Source organism: Mytilus californianus, unplaced genomic scaffold (genome assembly GCF_021869535.1).
Source record: "Mytilus californianus isolate M0D057914Y unplaced genomic scaffold, xbMytCali1.0.p SCAF_7, whole genome shotgun sequence".
NCBI classification, from domain to species: Eukaryota; Metazoa; Mollusca; class Bivalvia; order Mytilida; family Mytilidae; genus Mytilus; species Mytilus californianus.
The window spans coordinates 17589865-17610235 of record NW_026262723.1 but is presented as its reverse complement, the minus strand read 5'-3'; the positions used below and the strand labels follow the sequence as shown (position 1 = coordinate 17610235).

The 20371-nt window shown below is 33.0% G+C and overlaps 1 protein-coding gene across 2 annotated transcripts in view; it reads left to right on the top strand.

The window, feature by feature from the left end:
• The window catches only part of LOC127709296 (uncharacterized), a 68061-nt gene extending 48399 nt beyond the window's left edge, over positions 1–19662 (top strand). For both annotated transcript variants that reach the window (XM_052214760.1, XM_052214761.1), the window contains exon 3: positions 8635–19662. In XM_052214760.1, the coding sequence (XP_052070720.1) occupies positions 8635–9743 (1109 nt within the window). In that variant the 3' untranslated portion in view covers positions 9744–19662. The remainder of the gene's footprint in view (positions 1–8634) is intronic.
• The last annotated feature ends 709 nt before the right edge of the window (positions 19663–20371 follow it).

Sequence of the window (20371 nt, the reverse complement as noted above, 5' to 3'; positions counted from 1 at the left end):
ATCAGCTGTTGACTGAACATGTGTCCACAGAGGTATGATGTAATACTTCTCTCAGATAACCTTTGATATTCAGCTGTTGACATGTGTCCACATAGGTATGTCAGAATACTTCTCTCAGATAACCTTTGATAATCAGCTGTTGACTGAACATGTTCCACACAGGTATGTCGGAATACTTCTCACAGATAACCTTTGATAATCAGCTGTTGACCAGTGCTTACAATTACCTTTGTTTTGGTTTTGTTATTTAATCAGTGGAAGATTTAGAGGGGCCTCGGCCCCCTTTTATAGAGCTACATACATGGTTAATTATGCATAGACTTATGCAATGCAAGGGGATATTTCTACACCCTGAAATATTGTCATCAATTAGGTTCTGTTACATCAGTGTCATAATGTCACATTTAAAAAATCACCTTCATCACAGCTCAGAGGAGACCTAATTACTTTTGCCACCTTTGCATGTCAAACTTCTAATATTATGCATGTTTTGTACCAGTTCTGAGATAGTTACCTTAGTGCTTTAGTTATGTAGGCCTGGTAGAACATATATCCTTAAAGATTAAGTAAATTTTATGTTTATTGAGTTCCCTCTTATATAATTGTCAAATTGCAGTGCATTCTTTAAATTTTATATCGTCAGGCATCAGATCAAATATTTACAGAAATTTTGATGTACATTTATAATTGTGATTGTTGAACAAAAATGACAAAATTACAAAGATTAATTATTCAAGGAATATATCACAATTTGAAATGCAAGTTTTTATTTTTGTGAATCCAATAATTCTGAATTTATCATAAGAAATTAAAATCAATACTGTTTTTGAAACTATGACTAATTATGAATCAGATCTGATTCTGTATTCATCCATGCACATATTTTTCCAATCACGCTTTTGCAATATTGTCTGATTCTTAGACTTCACTGTTTACCTATCCTTCACATAAATAGATGTATCATGGGTAAAAAGTTACACAGATGGCAGACGAGAGAGCCAAGCAACCAGGTTCATCGATAGACAGGAATAAGTTGTCTAATTTTTTGAAATTTGGTTCCTCAGTGCACTTCCACTTTGTACTTGATTTGGCCTTTTAACTTTCTTGATTAGAGCATCTGTACTGATGAGTTTTTTGTGGATGAAACATGCGTCTGGCATACAAGTTTAGAAACCTGGTATCTTTGATAAGTCTTTTGTGGATGAAACATGCGTCTGGCATACAAATTTAGAAGCCTGCATGCCAGGTATCTTTGATTAACCTTTTTTCTCATTGACATTTACCTGAATACCAGTGAATTACAAAATATATGACCTTGAATATTTATTGTTATGGCCTGCTTACAATAGTAGGGGGTATTATGTTCTCCAGTATGTTCATTTGACAGTCCATTAGTCCGTCCATCGGTCTTAAGGTCAAGTTTTCATTTATGGTAGTGTACCATGATGTTGTGGTCAGTCATCAACTTAAAACTTAGTAAACTTCCTCATTATGTTTTTAACTTAAAAAAAATATATGCCAAGTAAGGGTTTTGACCTAATGATTTTCACAGTTGACTGACCATGGAAATATGAAACTGAGAGTGGGGCATTGTGAATCCTACAGACATATATTTTTATTATACTTCATGTGAAAATGCAGGATTCTGATGGGTTAATACGAGGTAGACAATTTACTCTATCCCATGGCAAAGACTCTATTACCTTTCAAGGAGACGCTTGATCAAATGTGCGCTTTACTGGGACGTCATAGTTTATTACTTTGAAATTTAATAGACAGTAATAACTGAACATTCAGTATAATAAAGTAAATAACACATAGCTGAGAGGGTGATAGATCAGATTGTTACCCCTCGAAAAGACATTGTCAACCTTGGCTTCGCGGCGGTTGACAATGTTTTCTTGTGGTAACAATCGGCTCTATCACTCTCTCAGCTATGTGTTATTTATATAGTGTTGCAAGTAAATATTAAACAAGTGACAGCTTTAAAACAGTTACTCAAATAATCTACAAAATAGTTTTGTAAAATTTTTCAAGCAGAAAATGTTTCTTTTTATTGTTAACTAAAAACCATTCATTAAAACCATTGTAAAAAATTTTAAATCTCAATATTCAAGGAAGTTGTGATTAAAGGGAGCCTGATGTTCTTTAAAATATTGTCCTCAAAATCAATTTGAATACAAAACAAAATAATATTTGATAATGACAACATTTGTGATATAGATCAATGCTAACTGAATTTAGTTGTTGAGAGACTTCCATCAAACATACTTAACAAATTTGAAGTGTTTTGAGATAAATGACTGACGTACAAACTTTACATGATAAAAAACAATCCATACTATTTGATACACTTTCAATTTGAACTTAAAACTATAATCAATGGAGATTTACGTTAATCGGAACCTACAGCGGATGTAGTCAGCTATATTTAGCATTTAAAGCAGAAATCAATGAGGGTGGAAGTTTATAATATGAATAGAAAGGGATGTGTTGGTATATGTCAATGATGCAGCAACCTATCAACACAGAAAATCAAAGGACATGGACACAGGCATTCATCTCAGAAAAAAATTTCCTATATACCTTTATATAACATGTAATATATAAAGGTATACAGGAAAACATTTTTCTGAGACATGTGCCTGTGTCCATGGACAATAGACGAGTGCCTGTGTCCATGGACAATAGACGAGTGCCTGTGTCCATGGACAATAGACGAGTGCCTGTGTCCATGGACAATAGACGAGTGCCTGTGTCCATGGACAATAGACGAGTGCCTGTGGACATGGACAATAGACGAGTGCCTGTGTCCATGGACAATAGACGAGTGCCTGTGTCCATGGACAATAGACGAGTGCCTGTGTCCATGGACAATAGACGAGTGCCTGTGGACATGGACAATAGACGAGTGCCTGTGTCCATGGACAATAGACGAGTGCCTGTGTCCATGGACAATAGACGAGTGCCTGTGTCCATGGACAATAGACGAGTGCCTGTGTCCATGGACAATAGACGAGTGCCTGTGTCCATGGACAATAGACGAGTGCCTGTGGACATGGACAATAGACGAGTGCCTGTGGACATGGACAATAGACGAGTGCCTGTGTCCATGGACAATAGACGAGTGCCTGTGTCCATGGACAATAGACGAGTGCCTGTGTCCATGGACAATAGACGAGTGCCTGTGTCCATGGACAATAGACGAGTGCCTGTGTCCATGGACAATAGACGAGTGCCTGTGGACATGGACAATAGACGAGTGCCTGTGGACATGGACAATAGACGAGTGCCTGTGTCCATGGACAATAGACGAGTGCCTGTGGACATGGACAATAGACGAGTGCCTGTGTCCATGGACAATAGACGAGTGCCTGTGTCCATGGACAATAGACGAGTGCCTGTGTCCATGGACAATAGACGAGTGCCTGTGGACATGGACAATAGACGAGTGCCTGTGTCCATGGACAATAGACGAGTGCCTGTGTCCATGGACAATAGACGAGTGCCTGTGTCCATGGACAATAGACGAGTGCCTGTGTCCATGGACAATAGACGAGTGCCTGTGGACATGGACAATAGACGAGTGCCTGTGGACATGGACAATAGACGAGTGCCTGTGGACATGGACAATAGACGAGTGCCTGTGTCCATGGACAATAGACGAGTGCCTGTGTCCATGGACAATAGACGAGTGCCTGTGTCCATGGACAATAGACGAGTGCCTGTGTCCATGGACAATAGACGAGTGCCTGTGGACATGGACAATAGACGAGTGCCTGTGTCCATGGACAATAGACGAGTGCCTGTGTCCATGGACAATAGACGAGTGCCTGTGTCCATGGACAATAGACGAGTGCCTGTGTCCATGGACAATAGACGAGTGCCTGTGTCCATGGACAATAGACGAGTGCCTGTGTCCATGGACAATAGACGAGTGCCTGTGGACATGGACAATAGACGAGTGCCTGTGGACATGGACAATAGACGAGTGCCTGTGTCCATGGACAATAGACGAGTGCCTGTGTCCATGGACAATAGACGAGTGCCTGTGTCCATGGACAATAGACGAGTGCCTGTGGACATGGACAATAGACGAGTGCCTGTGGACATGGACAATAGACGAGTGCCTGTGGACATGGACAATAGACAAGTGTCTATAAACTTTATCAAGCTCTATATCGCCCCTATGTCTAAATTAAACAGACTATAAAAAATCTTTTAATACTGTTTCTCTTTCTAATTTATTGAAATTGGGGGATGATACCAAAATTTAAAAAAAAATCACTTTAAGATGAAATTAAAGCCAATAGAATTTGCTCTTTAATCAAATGCCAGTTTTAAGGGTCTCTGTTACTGTCAAACATCTATGAAGTTACTGAAAGTTGGTTTTGCACACATCCATGAAGTTACTGAAATTGGTTTTGCACACATCCATGAAATTACTGAAAGTTGGTTTTGCACACATCCATGAAATTACTTTAAGTTGGTTTTGCACACATCAATGAAGTTACTGAAAGTTGGTTTTGCACACATCCATGAAGTTACTGAAAGTTGGTTTTGCACACATCCATGAAGTTACTGAAAGTTGGTTTTGCACACATCCATGAAATTACTTTAAGTTGGTCTTGCACACGTTCATAAAGTTACTGAAAGTTGGTTTGCACACATTCATGAAGTTACTGAAAGTTGGTTTTGCACACATCCATGAAGTTACTGAAACTTGGTTTTGCACACATCTTTGAAGTTACTGAAAGTTGGTTTTGCACACATCCATGAAATTACTCCAAGTTGGTCTTGCACACATCCATGAAATTACTTTAAGTTGGTTTTGCACACATCAATGAAGTAACTGAAAGTTGGTTTTGCACACATCCATGAAATGACTCCAAGTTGGTCTTGCACACATCCATGAAATTACTTTAAGTTGGTCTTGCACACATCCATGGAGTTACTGAAAGTTGGTTTTGCACACATTCATGGAGTTACTGGAAGTTGGTTTTGCACACATCCATGAAGTTACTGAAAGTTGGTTTTGCACACATCCATGATGTTACTGAAAGTTGGTTTTGCACACATCTTTGAAGTTACTGAAAGTTGGTTTTGCACACATCCATGAAGTTACTGAAAGTTGGTTTTGTACACATCTATGAAGTTACTGAAAGTTGGTCTTGCACACATCCATGGAGTTACTGAAAGTTGGTTTTGCACACATCAATGAAATTACTTTAAGTTGGTCTTGCACACATTCATTAAGTTACTGAAAGTTGGTTTTGCACACATCCATGAAGTTACTGAAAGTTGGTATTACACATCCATAAAGTTACTAAAAGTTGGTATTGCACACATCCATGAAGTTACTGAAAGTTGGTTTTGCACACATCCATGAAGTTACTGAAAGTTGGTTTTGCACACATCCATGAAATTACTTTAAGTTGGTCTTGCACACATCAGTGAAGTTACTGAAAGTTGGTTTTGCACACATCCATGAAGTTACTGAAAGTTGGTTTTGCACACATCCATGAAGTTACTGAAAGTTGGTTTTGCACACATCCATGCAATTACTTTAAGTTGGTCTACTCTTGCACACATTTATAAAGTTACTGAAAGTTGGTTTGCACACATTCATGAAGTTACTGAAAGTTGGTTTTGCACACATCTATGAAGTTACTGAAAGTTGGTTTTGCACACATCCATGAAATTACTCCAAGTTGGTCTTGCACACATCCATGAAATTACTTTAAGTTGGTTTTGCACACATCAATGAAGTTACTGAAAGTTGGTTTTGCACACATCCATGAATTTACTGAAACTTGGTTTTGCACACATCTATGAAGTTACTGAAAGTTGGTTTTGCACACATCCATGAAATTACTCCAAGTTGGTCTTGCACACATCCATGAAATTACTTTAAGTTGGTTTTGCACACATCAATGAAGTAACTGAAAGTTGGTTTTGCACACATCCATGAAATGACTCCAAGTGGGTCTTGCACACATCCATGAAATTACTTTAAGTTGGTCTTGCACACATTCATGAAGTTACTGAAAGTTGGTTTTGCACACATCTATGAAGTTACTGAAAGTTGGTTTTGCACACATCCATGGAGTTACTGAAAGTTGGTTTTGCACACATCCATGAAATTACTTTAAGTTGGTTTTGCACACATCCATGGAGTTACTGAAAGTTGGTTTTGCACACATTCATGGAGTTACGTGAAGTTGGTTTTGCACACATCCATGAAGTTACTGAAAGTTGGTTTTGCACACATCCATGATGTTACTGAAAGTTGGTCTTGCACACATCCATGATGTTACTGAAAGTTGGTTTTGCACACATCTATGAAGTTACTGAAAGTTGGTTTTGCACACATCCATGAAGTTACTGAAAGTTGGTTTTGCACACATCCATGGAGTTACTGAAAGTTGGTTTTGCACACATCCATGGAGTTACTGAAAGTTGGTTTTGCACACATCCATGGAGTTACTGAAAGTTGGTTTTGCACACATCCAGGAAATTACTTTAAGTTGGTCTTGCACACATTCATAAAGTTACTGAAAGTTGGTTTGCACACATCCATGAAGTTACTGAAAGTTGGTTCTGCACACATTTAAGATAATATTTATCATGTTTATGTGAAGTGAGTTATGATTGATTGAAATGACTGTAAAAGTTGTGTAAATGAAAATTTTTAAGGAAGTTGAAAAAATCAAATTGTCATCAAATTATCAATGAGAAAACAATGAAACTATAAATTTTATAATGTGATAACCAACTGAATGATTTAAGTAGATCAATGATAAATGTATTTTGTTGTGAAGAGTTCATCATTCATACTTGAAAAATGTGAAGTGACACGTGATAGAGACCTGAAGAACTAATCTTTCATGATATCAACTCTTCAAACACAATTTTCATTTTTAACTGTAGATGATAATGATGGGAGGTTTGTGTTAGGGTGATCTGAAGGATGCTATAATGGGTCCTATATATATGTACTGTTTAATTAAGGATGATGTTACTGTAAATTCAGAAATTATTACGATCTTTTTATTATTGCGAAAAATGCGACAGGGTTATAATCGCAATAATTTAAACTCGCATTTAATTTTTTTTTTATATGAATTAAACAGGATTTTTCTCAATATCGCAAAAATTAAAATCGCATTTTAGTCTAAAATGACAAAATCAGATTATCAAAACTGTCCAAGGCCAAAATGAAAACCACGAAAAAAATAAGTCCAATTATGAAAGACAGACCCATTTTACTGTTAATATCAATTTTCTTAATTTTTATCAGAATTATAGTGATTTACATTCTTTATTAATTCTATATAGAATAAAGGTTTAAGATTTAACTGCTTGTTTATAACATTGTTCTGTAGAAATTAAACCAATACACAGGTGTAAAGTAAACTAGTTTTTACTGATTAATTGCTCGACCTTTTTGATAAATTGTGTTTCTAGAAAAAGTAAGGAGTGCTATATAACTGTTTTTGTCATAATTGTCATTTAACATACAATTACCAGGAGGCATGTGCATATGGATTGTTTCATTTACATAAATATGTTTTATTTCATTTTGAAATTTCATAAAGATAAATGATTGCATATCAAGTAAGTCAAGGCCACAATCTGTTATCCTATTGTACAGGAAATGATATATATTTATCTAAATCTTTAAAGGCTATAAACTTTAAAATAAAAATGACTAAACAGTTTTAAGTAAATGAATTTTTTTTTCTCTAAAATAATAAATTGATTAGTAGATTGCTGCTTAACTAAAACCATAAAAATTTCCAAGAGAGGCCACTCTTATTGAAAGCAGATGAAAAAAAATTTTCTGTCCCAAATTATTTTAAAAAACTAAATTTTTTGGGTTTATGCAATGGGAAAAGGAACAATAATTTGTCATCCCAACTGTTCATGACATTATTTGGTTTGCAGGATGATTTGACACAAGAAATTGTAAATAAAATTTTGTTAATATTGGAAACAAATTACTTATTAATCTTAGGCTAAAATAATTAGGCAAGAGTTGCACTCAGGAGCAGGACGTTTATCAGGCTCTATATACTCTAATTAGTAATATATATCTCTGTTATAGAAGTTTATGGATTTTCAGAGTAGGTATATTCATTTTGTCCAAACTTGTTATGAATACTCATTCAGATCAAGTCTTAATTTCTGTTTCAGAAGCTGTTGGCTTTTCAGAGACATTTTATTCTGCAAATAGCAAAGCGTATATTTCTATGTGTCCATACTTGTTTTGCATTTAAACTATATGTAATCTGCAGTGATTTTCATTCAGTGTATGTTTAAGAAGCTGTTTGCTATTGGCGACTTGTACTTAAGTCATGATTCACTTTACATTTCTATGTGTCCTCACTTGTGTTTTGCATTTAAATCATATGTAGTCTGCAGTGATTACCTTTCTATTTTAGAAGCTGTTAGCTATTAAAAGACTATTTTATTCAGTCAATAACACATTGTACATTTCTATGCGTCCACATGTTTTTCAAAAAAATATTTTGTGTATATTTTTGCGTTTTAGAGCTGACATAACACAATGTACATTTTTATGTGTACTTACTTCTTTTTCAATATAATTCAGTGAATATCGTTCTGTTTCAGAGGCTGCTGGATTTTCAGAGACCACAATGTCATGCAATGGAGTTGTGTTCAAAGACTGTAGTCCTACGTTTTGTATTAGCCGCCAGGGTATCATCAATCTTAACAAATCTCATTCACTGTTCAGTTTCCGTAGACGCAACAAGTTCACCAAGATGGCGGAACATTTTGAGTACAATCATATTCCTGCACAACTCTCATCTATTCAAAACTTTCATGTCAAAAGTGTTTTATGCTATCATGAGTCAACAGTCGTTCTTCATCTAGTCAGAAACATGATGACACAATTTGGTGTTATTGACTTGGAAACAAACAAATTCCTAGGCGTGTTTGGTAAAAAGAATGTTGAATTTGTGAATGAGGCCTTGCGAGGGGAGATAAGTCCTGATGGAACCGTGTGCCTGATTAAAATTCCAAGCATAAAATCAGACAATAACAGTGCATTTGTCTTCCAGTTATTTTGTCTCAAGAAGCGAGAGCTGATAAGGGAGGTCACTCTGCCATTTCATCATAGTTTATTTGCATTTGATCCAAGATTCAGTTCATCTAGAATAGCTGCCACAAGTTTTCTACGAGGAGAGGATAACAGTTTAAGTTTGGTGCAGACAGATTCGTGGTCGGTGCTGCGTACAAATCCACGAGTTGATGATATGCATTCTAGTCTAAATCCACATTTAAAAGATATATTCTTTGCCAAAGATGGCTATCTTATCTTTGCCATTATGGTTTCGAGTGGAGCAGGTTGTTGTTGTCGTGAAAAAAGAGCACGACGCATGCAGCCAGTTGATGTTTGTGTTTATATATTCAATGCTGACACAACACAAACTCTTCATTGTATCCAGTACAATCGCTTCATTTGTGCAATACATTCTTGTCCCGTCAATTACCTTCCAATATTTTCAAACTGTGGTAGTAGAATGGCAATAGTTTTAAATGACAAAGAAACACAATATGACCATTTACAGATTTACAAACTACCCACGGCTGGCAGTCTGCAGAACCGATGTCGTATCCGGATATTGCAACAGTTCCAGTACCCTGATATAATACAGCGGTTGCCATTGCCAAACAGACTGATTCAGTACCTTCAGTTTCAGCCAGAATTTGCATAGACTCATTTAGATTATTTTCAAATTGAGGAATTCTTATAATCATGGCTATGGTCAGTAAAAATTCATTTGAGGTCACTGTGGCCAGTAGCTAGTAAAAAATGTGATCACTGGGCCAGTACTGGTTAGAAATTATAAAAAAAAAATGTGCCTGCATACTTTAGAATATTTCTGACCCCCAAATAAAAATTAACTTAACAGTATATATAAGATTTAAAAGGATATTATGTGATAAAGATATTCTAAAGTATACTTATCCACACAATTATTTTGTGAAATATCATACCGGGTTACGTTGGTTTGTATTTCAAATTTTACCAACCAGAAATGTAAACAGGAAGATTTGACAATCAAAGGATTTAGCTGTTGATATTAGTAAGGAAAGAAGCACTTTATAATAATTTCCATATTATAGTTTCATGACCTGCTGTTTTTGTTATGTTCCTGTTATTTGCCTGTTGCCTATAGAACAGACAGTGGAAAGAATGATTCGGCAAAAACTAAAAAAAAATTTGCAAGTGCAATTGTGATATGTTCAATATTACCAGGTGATAATGAATTGATTTGATCATGATTATTTGGTAATTTCACTTGAGAAAAATAAAGAAGATTGAAAAAAAAACTTAACTTAAAATATTTTAGTTATTTACTTTTCATTGACACTTTTGGATATTTTTACTATAATTTATATTAATTATTGATATAAAAATATCGAATTTAATGGGGAAATTCAGTAGCTACAAAGGGGTAAAATTTGTTAAAGAAGAACAATATTTGACAATTAACACGAGGAAAAAAGACAAAAAATATAGAAAAGACAAAAACTAGATCACAAAATATTTTTTTAAATTTTAACATCAAGTCAGTTTAAGTAACATGATCTCATTAAAATTGTCCACAAGACTCATTCAGTAAGTTTTTACCAACCAAATAGAGTTTTGTTATTGAAAAATAAGCAGTCCAAAATAGCGAGAAAGTAATGGTTGTTTTGACCTTAATGCTTGTGCTAAAAAAATGACTATTTAACAGCCTTGTAAAATTGTTTTTTGCACCATTCAATCCAATTTTGTGTCTCTTCCTCAAAACTAGGTAATAAAAAAAAGGTCAGTTGAAAGCCCCTTTTTAAATCTAATGATTGCTTCTTCAATCTGACTAGTCATGTAAGCTGTGATCCTTGTAGTAAACTACATGTGTGTAATGTGATAAGCAACAGTGTGACTGCTATGTACATGGTATCTGTGTGATGTCACTTATATGTTACAGCAAAAACTATAGATGTGATAACAAGTTCTCTTGCAAATGTTTCATTTCTAATTCAATTTTATGATAAGTTACCATAGAATTGATCTAAATTACAAACATTTTTTCTATATGAGGAAATTGGATTCAACACATGAAAGATTTAACATGTAGGAAGCCCTTGATGAAATTAAAATAGAAATGACCAGTCACCATTTGCAAGAAAATAATTTATACATACATAGGCTAGGCTGTTAATTCAAAAGAATATTGTAAAGCATATATTGAATGTTTGTTGAGTATATTGTATATATATATATATGATATTCATATTTATTGTGTGTGAAAAGGATATGCTAAAAGTAATGTTTTATGTTAATTGTGCTATCTGGTGCTGTCTCTGTTGTGAAATCATGTGCTAGGCCTACAGTACTGTTAGTGCTTTGATCAAAATTTGAAACTGAAATATGTTTCTTTGTGATTGTTCTATTGTTAAATATGTTATATGATTGTAAATTTTAGAATGAAAGAAAAATTGATGCGATATAAGCAGTTTGAATGTTACTGTAGGATGGTTTTTTGTCTAATTTTTAAGGAGAAAATGTTAAAAGTTTAAAGAGTAATTTTAAATCCCTTTGATTTTACTGTTGATCTGCATTTTCATTTATGACAAATGACAAGTTTATTTTAAAACGATATTGCAGAGATATATGGAATTTTACAAGAATATTGTTAATTTTTGTCCATCTTACAATGTGCAGGACTATGGTTATCAAAAATATATTTATTACTATTAAAATTGATTTTAAAGATTTAAATCTTATGATGTCATCATCCTTTAATGTTGATCCTTGCATTTGCACATTCGATATTTCCTTTTCTTTTGTTATTAAACATTTATTAATTCGACTGAAAAGTGATGCAATATTTCTTGGTGTATTACTAAACATTTCTTGCAATATTGAAAGTATTCATCATACACATGATTTGTAAACAAGAATTTTTGTATAACTGTTCAGCTAAAATATTAAAACTCTCAAAATTTAAGGATCCTGAATTTGCAAATGACTTGTAATTATTTGCATTTTGATTGTGATTCACATGAAGCTACATTTCTGATCATTTTGTGCATAAATCAACGTAATTACATGAATAGTACTGTGGGGGGGGTCATTTTTATACGACCTCGAAAAAGTTTTTGTGGTCCTTTATTGGTATGTCGTCGTCGTCGTCCGGTGTCGTCCGAAGACACATTGGTTTTCGCACTCTAACTTTAGTTTATGTGAATGGATCTCTATGAAATTTTACCACAAGGTTCAATACCACAAAAGGAAGGTTGGGATTGATTTTGGGGGTTATATAACCAACAGTAAAGGAATTAGGGGCCAAAAAGGGGCCAAAAATAAGCATTTTTGTAACTTCCAGACATAACTTGTGTGTTAGTGTATGGATCTCTCTGACATTGTACCACAAGGTTCCATATCACAAAAGGAATGCTGGGATTGATTTTGGGGGTAATTGCCTCAAAATTTTAGGAAATAGGGGCCAAAAAAGGGGCAAAAAACAAGCATTTTTCTAGTTTCATGACAATAACTTGTGTGTAAGTGTATGGATCTTTATGAAATTGTACTACAAGGTTCCATATCACAAAGGGAAAGCTGGAATTGAGTTTGGGGGTAATTGCCGAAACGTTTAGGAATGGGGGGCCAAAAAGGGGCCAAAAATAAGCATTTTTCTAGTTTCCAGACAATAACTTGTGTTCAAGTGTATGGATCTCTCTGAAATTGTACTGCAAGGTACCATACCACAAAGGGAAGGCTGGGATTGAGTTTGGGTGTGATGAATCATAAGGGGGTTCAAAAAATTTGGGGGGGGGGGGGATTTTTTTTTTTTTCCTATTTTTTCTTTTAAAATTTTCCATTTTAAGTTGGTTATTTCTGATTTATATTTAAAAGCAAAAAATAATGATATGGTAGGAGATACACACCAAACAGGATGTGTAAATTATTATATAATAAGTATTGTGCAATAGCAAGAAATTTTCAATTGCACAGTACTGCACAATAGCAAGAAATCTTCAATTGCACAGTATTGCGCAATAGCAAGAAATATCCAATAGCACAATATTGCGCAATAGCAAGAAATTGTCAATTGTACAGTATTGCGCAATAGCAAGAAATATTTAATTGCACAGTATTGTGCAAATGAAGATACTTTGTATAAATTGCTTATTTCTTGACCAATTTCAATGGGGTTTTATTCTTGAATTCTTGGGGTTCTTTAATATGCTGAATCTAACCATGTATTTAGTTTTTGGATTTTGGGCTAGTTTTTAAATTGGTCCACATTGAGGTCTAAAGGGTCCAAAATTAAACTTTGTTTGATTTCATCAAAAATTGAATTATTGGGGTTCTTTGATATGCCGAATCTAACCGTGTATTTAGATTCTTAATTTTTGGTTCCGTTTTCAAATTGGTCTTCATTAAGGTCCAAAGGGTCCAAAATTAAACTTAGTTTGATTTTAACAAAAATTGAATTCTTAGGGTTCTTTGATATGCTGAATCTAAACATGTATTTAGATTTTTGATTATGGGCTCAGTTTTCAAGTTGGTCCAAATCGGGGTCCAAAATTAAAATTTGTTTGATTTCAACAAAAATTGAATATATGGGGTTCTTTGATATGCTGAATCTAACCATGTATTTAGATTTTGGATATTGGACCATAATAGGTGAATGTCCAATTTAAAATTTTTAAGTTCTTAGACCACATTCATTCTGTGTCAGAAACCTATGCTGTGTCAAATATTTAATCACAATCCAAATGCAAAGCTGTATCAAGCTTGAATGTTGTGTCCATACTTGCCCCAACTGTTCAGGGTTCGACCTCTGCGGTTGTATCAAGCTGCGCCCTGCGTAGCATTTTATTTGCTTTTGGTTCTAATTTTCATGGATTTTCAGAGTATATGTGAAATATGAAGTTTTAGAGTTCAACAAAATACAGAATTCTGATTGGTTGTTTCATGCAGAATTTGTCAAAACCATGAAGTCAAGTATCTGCGAAAGTTAAATGTTTCATCAGTCAATGAAAATTGAAACCCATGGAAATAAATGAATCCACAGTATGTATAAGATGTACCCATATTATTGAAAGAGAAATCACTTGTACAGAATCATATCCAATCACAAAGTGCTATATATATTTTTTGTTCAAAGTATAAAGTGTTAAATCATAATTTATGATGAATATACATACTTGTTCATGTATTTAAAATCATATTTATCCCAATGTCAGAATGAAGCTGTTATCACCATGTTAGTCTATATGATTATGATTTTATGAACAGAATATTTTTCTCTTTTTTTGGTGAACTTTTATTGTTGGGATTCTGTCTCATTATACATCTATTTTCAATTATTAATGTTTTTTTACTTTCTCCCTGTACAAAGCTAAATACTTGAAAAAGTTTATTGATCTTGTTAAAATTATCAGCCCTTCAATTTAAGTGACAGTTTTTCAAGGTCAAACAATTACAATGTTTTTGAATTGAAAAAACAAAAACGATAGGTATTCATGCTAAGGCTATAGTGGTTCAAAATAATATTCATTAATTGTAAAAAGAACAATTGTAGTCTTTTTTAAATTTGAATGTATATCAGATTCTATTGACATTGGTCCAAAACAAGAACATGTATATTATTAAAAATGTAATACTATGAAAATTATAAACTTATTGTTGTCAGCTTATTAATCTATATACATTGGTATGTGTCTTGTAATTAGCTTTTGATTTATGACCAGCTATAAATAGCACAAGGAAATCTGTCTAAAATAGCACCGCATAATGTACTTGATATGTAATTCATGCAAGAATGTATCACTGCCAAGATGTAGAAGCTTAAAAATATATACATCATATTTATTATGTTTATGTAGGATTTGGGAACAATTTTTTTTATGATAAATTTCAAAATACCTGTCCATAATAAGGAGACGTGTGCAAACTCTATCTTCTATAGGTTTAATAGTGTTTTGGGGACTGGTTGAAGTTGTTTGAGTCAAGAGATTCATTGCTGAGTTGTCATATGGACGGGTTGGAGCTGTTTGAGTCAGAGATTCATTGCTGTGAGGAGCTGTTTGAGTAAGAGATTCATTGCTGTGGTGTCATATGGACTGGTTGAGGCTGTTGGATATGGAAATCCTAGATTGCTCTGAAGTACAACAGCCTGTTTTTTGGGGTCTATTTCAGCCGAGTGACATCTAACTTAGTAATACTCAGTCAGAAAATTTTATTTCCCCAAAAATCCAAATTGATGAAACACAAAATAAACAAAAGTAACTTGTCAAAAGTGTTACAGTAAATTTTATAATACATGATAGAAAGTGCTGGTTTATTTTAATGATGGCCAGTTTTGTTAAAGACCAGCTAGACTTTTTATAAGTAGACTACATCATAGTTTTACTCTTGGTATTTGATTTGTAAGCATTCTTTGATAATATTTCTCCATTATGTCAAATAAGTGCCTATTTATATGATTATTTTACCATAAGTTACTATTTCATTAGTAAAGATTATACATGGAAAAAAGCATTTTTTTGTGAATAGAAAAGAAAACTACACGATGTTATATTAAAATGAAATATGAGAAGATAGCTCTTATAAAGTACTTTCCAATAAAGAAAAAGAAAAATTGGGATCAGCATATTCTTTTTCTTGCTTCATAACAAAATAAGTAAATTTACTGTAGATTCCTTCATAAAAGTAAATTATATGCATTATCTCCCCTGATATAACAAAGATTTAAAATTTCATATCCATGAACATTTTTATTTGCTAATATCAGTAAAAACATAGACTGTTCATTTGCAATTTAGACTCCTTATTCACCTTTACAATGTAAAATGTTTATCTCAGTATTGCTCAAATGAGATGGTTTGATTCAGAACTACTACAGCTACTATTGAAATTACCATTCCATATGTGAGGCATATACGAGGTGATTTTACACAAGATATACCTAAATTCAAACATTTTGACCTCCACACCTGAAAAGTTTTATCAGTGAATTTTTTTTAGACGGAACAAAAATAGTAATTGCCATAGAGGAGTTCTTGTATTGTGGTTGTTTCAACATAGAGGTTTGAAAGACATATTACTGGAAATTTTTCACCTGCTGAATCTTTGTGACGAGTTAAGGTGGTACCAAACACCTTGACTAAAATTAATTTGGCTCGTTTAATTTTCATAAAATTTTGACAAAATATTTACTTTGACCCTTTTACAAAAATATAAAATTTCAAATAACTTGAACCACACGCATTATTGAAAAAATTTCATTGGATATATATAGCAGTTTGACAAACACTAATTTTGATCTTTGAGAAGCCTAATATTTCCTTAACAATAGAACGTGATTAAAACGTTCATCTGATTTTTAACAGAGTTATCTCCCTGTATTGTTATGTACCACCTTAAGCAAATGGAAAGATATTAACGTATTTGCACATCAAATAATAGCCCCCTCTAATCTTAATGCTAAAATATATTCAAGACACAACCAACCATAAAAATCTATCTGCAAGTGTCTTTTATAAGACTCCCAGATATTTTTTACTAGAACAGGTCTTACAGATTACTGTTGAAGATTTTCCATTAAATATTTGATTAACATCAATGAAAGCTTTCATCAATCTGTTATTTCCTAGTAATTTAAGTGAATTTAAATTGTATGATTTTAAGAGCCAAAAATCACGGCATGAGTTTTTACTTGCATTTTGGCATGTCATGTCATTTCATGTCGTGCTAGAGGTTTCCAAATGTGATTTAGATTTTAGAAAATTCAGTTAGAAAGATTTTTGGTTTATCATTATAAACAATAACCTTTCAAATGCAATAAAAAAATGAAACGATTGTTATAAGTTATAAAAGAACGTTTCTTGCATCTACTCTTCAAATAATGTAAAAAAAGAATTAGGTAAAAGCTTCTAGTGTTGATGGTTGTGTTTTTATTGTTTATTACTTCAGTATGGTTGAGCATTATCCCTGGTGTGTCATTCTGTGTCAGATTATACTATTGATTTCTATAAGAGAATCTTTGTAGTAATTTGTAACTGTGACTTTATTTGTACATAATGATACCTTTATATGTCATAATTGTATTTATGAAATATTCTAGTCAATTCTCGAGACATTCATGCATCATGTTTCATATAATTTTTACCGTCTGCTGGCTTTTTTCGCAGGCGGATAGCTTTAGTGATGGTATTTTTATAGAATATTTTGATACATAGTCTTTTTCTTAGGGAATAAATTGTCATCTGTTGTATTGTTTCCATTACAAACCAACTTGAAAGTCACAGAAATTTTTACTTTTCATCAATAAGGCCAAATAAACAAAAATATGTCTTCTGAGGCTACTCGTCCTTATTTACTGTAAAGGTGACCCTCAACTAGTTGAGGTACAGGTAATCATAGATTAACACTGTCTTAAGTCAAGATTAATGATTTTATATTTCTTTTTTGATGTAAAAAAAGTTACAAATGAAAACTTAATAATCAATGAACCTCAATTTTTATCCTATATATCAGGAAACATATATATATCATATTATATTTTTAGCCCATCCTTGACACAAAAAAAACCCTTAAAACCTCAATTTGATATTACAGTCCCTTATGACTAAAGAAGCTATTTTGCATTAGGATTACTCTCGCATTTGATATTACTAAAAACATTCTTAGCACTTACTTACTCAACAAAGGTCAGATCATTCATCTGCTAACAAACTTGAATTTTCAAAAGAAAATTGTAATTGCCTACTGACCAGTATATAAAATGTAAGTCTGACATCAGTTTGTGTATAAGTGCATAAAACTGAGTGTCCAGACAGATCATAAAATCCTCATTATAATTTGACCTGTCAATCTTACATAGCAAATGATTTTGCAATGGAAAGCAATAGTCATCTTCATTATGACACAATTTAAAAAAATCGGACTGAAATACAGCTCCTGTGTCCACTATAGACCTTATCGCTATTTGGGGATCTGCGCCATTTAAACCCAGAATTTGCGACACTTGAACTATTGACGTCATACAACAATCACTTTTTCTCTTGTGAACTCAAAATTTTACAGGAACTTCTGTGATTTCCAGTAAAGGATCTGAGGCTGCTCTGTTTAACTTTCTATTTTGATGACCTTTATGGGCATCCTCAGATTTTATGATAATGATACAAATGTTCAAATATTTGAGGCAGAAATTTCATTGGTTGACTTGAATATCAGAACAGAAATTGTAAGATACTCGTAAGTAAACGGGAGACACAGGATTTGTATTTTATTCAGATTGAATTTAAAAAAATTAAATAAAATGTAAGATCTTTATTTTAACAGTTGCATTATTTAATCTATTTTTGTAAAAAAACGACATATAAGCCCCTGTAATACACATTTGATTATACAAGAATTTAATAAAAAATGTCAACATCATTTTGAGAAAGAATAAGTATTGTAACACAAATGGACTCATTATGGAAAATAGTTCTTACAAAAATAACAATATTTTCATTAAATGTAATATAATAAAATTGTCAAATTGTCATTTCTATCGAAGAGAAAATAATGTAGAAATAGCTAACTTGAATCGAATTTCCAATTTGCTTCTGGTTGGAATATCCAACTGCTGAAGTGAAATGAAATTTCAGGTATTTTTAGTCCCATTAATATGAATACATTAACAATAAATTCATAAAAATTTAGCATTAATTAATTTTCATTAGAATTTCTGTTTTCAGTTATAAAATTCAGAAGCAAATAGAAAAGATTAGTTTATTCTTTAGTTTAATATTCACAAGTAAATAATGAATTAAACTCCATCTGGTGAACCAATGCCTGTGTGAATCATTTCGATTGAGTCCCTGAAGTGAATACCTTGGTATGCAGGGTTGTCAAATTATGCAAATGAATGCAACATTTAAATAATACCCAAAATGATTTATATAAATATATGGGACAAGTTTTAAAATCAAGCTTTTACTTATGCACAGTCTCATTAATTCTGATGTGATAAGATTTGACGTAGAGTTTTCAAAATTTTAATATTGTGTCCAGGGGAGTAAAACTTAACAGTTTTATTTTATAGTTTACAATGTAAGGATATTAAAATTGTATGACCGTCAGGTCTATTCTGTTTATATTCTTTGGTGTAATGTAATATGCAGTATGTAAAAATGTTATAATTTTTTTTAAAGTTGATATGAACAAGAGATCAAAGACACAGGACAAAATGTTAGGCTTAGAAACCATTTCTCTTCTGTGTTTTTTTTAAATCTTAATGTATTTGAATTTTTAGGAAAAACATAGATCAGGTGCAAAGTAAAAAAATAGTACTTTTAAAAAATTATGTATTTATGCAAGAACTTGCATATGACTAAATTAATAATGCCTGTTTGAATATCTTTACCATTCTTGTTTTTATCAATAGGTCATTTGTTTCTCAAATTATAAATCAAGCATTACTTTCAAATTGTGCAATTTTGCAATTGTTTTCATCATTGTTATTATTTATTTATTTGTTAATTATATAACTATAGTGATTTTGCCTGCCAAAATGATAAGCTCAGTGCTAAGCAGTGTGTTTATACTCTACATGAGATCACTGTGGAAATAAAAGTTTAAAAATCTGTTTTTGTTATGATAATTAAATCTAGAGTAAGGGACACAACTCTTTCAAATCACTGGTATGTTTGAGTCAAAACATTTTCATAAAAATATTTCAAGCTTCAGTGTTATACAAGAGTATAGAAATATGGTCTTCCCTTGACTTTTTCCATCTGGCAGTAAAAGTCATGCTAAAGAGGAGCATCTGTTTGGCTGTGTTGGATCTATAAATACTCAGCCTTGATTGGAAATTTATAATTCAATGTCTTCTTTAGAGAGAGTGACATGCTCTCTGCACTTGAAGACTGCTTGCAACAACTATGAGGCATTATTCTGAGGGGTCCATTAACGGGGTGTCCCAATGCAAAATTTCTTCCCCTATCCAACATATTTTCAATATGCAGTCAAAATTCAACATGCAAAATTCTGACCTACTGTTTTGGTTGACCAACTTTTTAGAGGGGCGTAAAGGGAAGTTATCTGCACGGAAGAACGCGAAATAAAATTGCCATTTCACGATGAACGAACAATTAAAAATTTCTTGCACGTTGATCTTTTTACCAATTTTATGAAACACAGTGAATAACGAACCTTTTTCACGGCTGCACGTGAAATAAAAATGGCAAAACACGTTGCACAAAAATAACCCTTTACCACCCTCTTTGTAGATCCTGTCTCATAGAATATTATAGTCATTGCTTTGATCTCTAATCTGTCTGTTTATCCATCGGT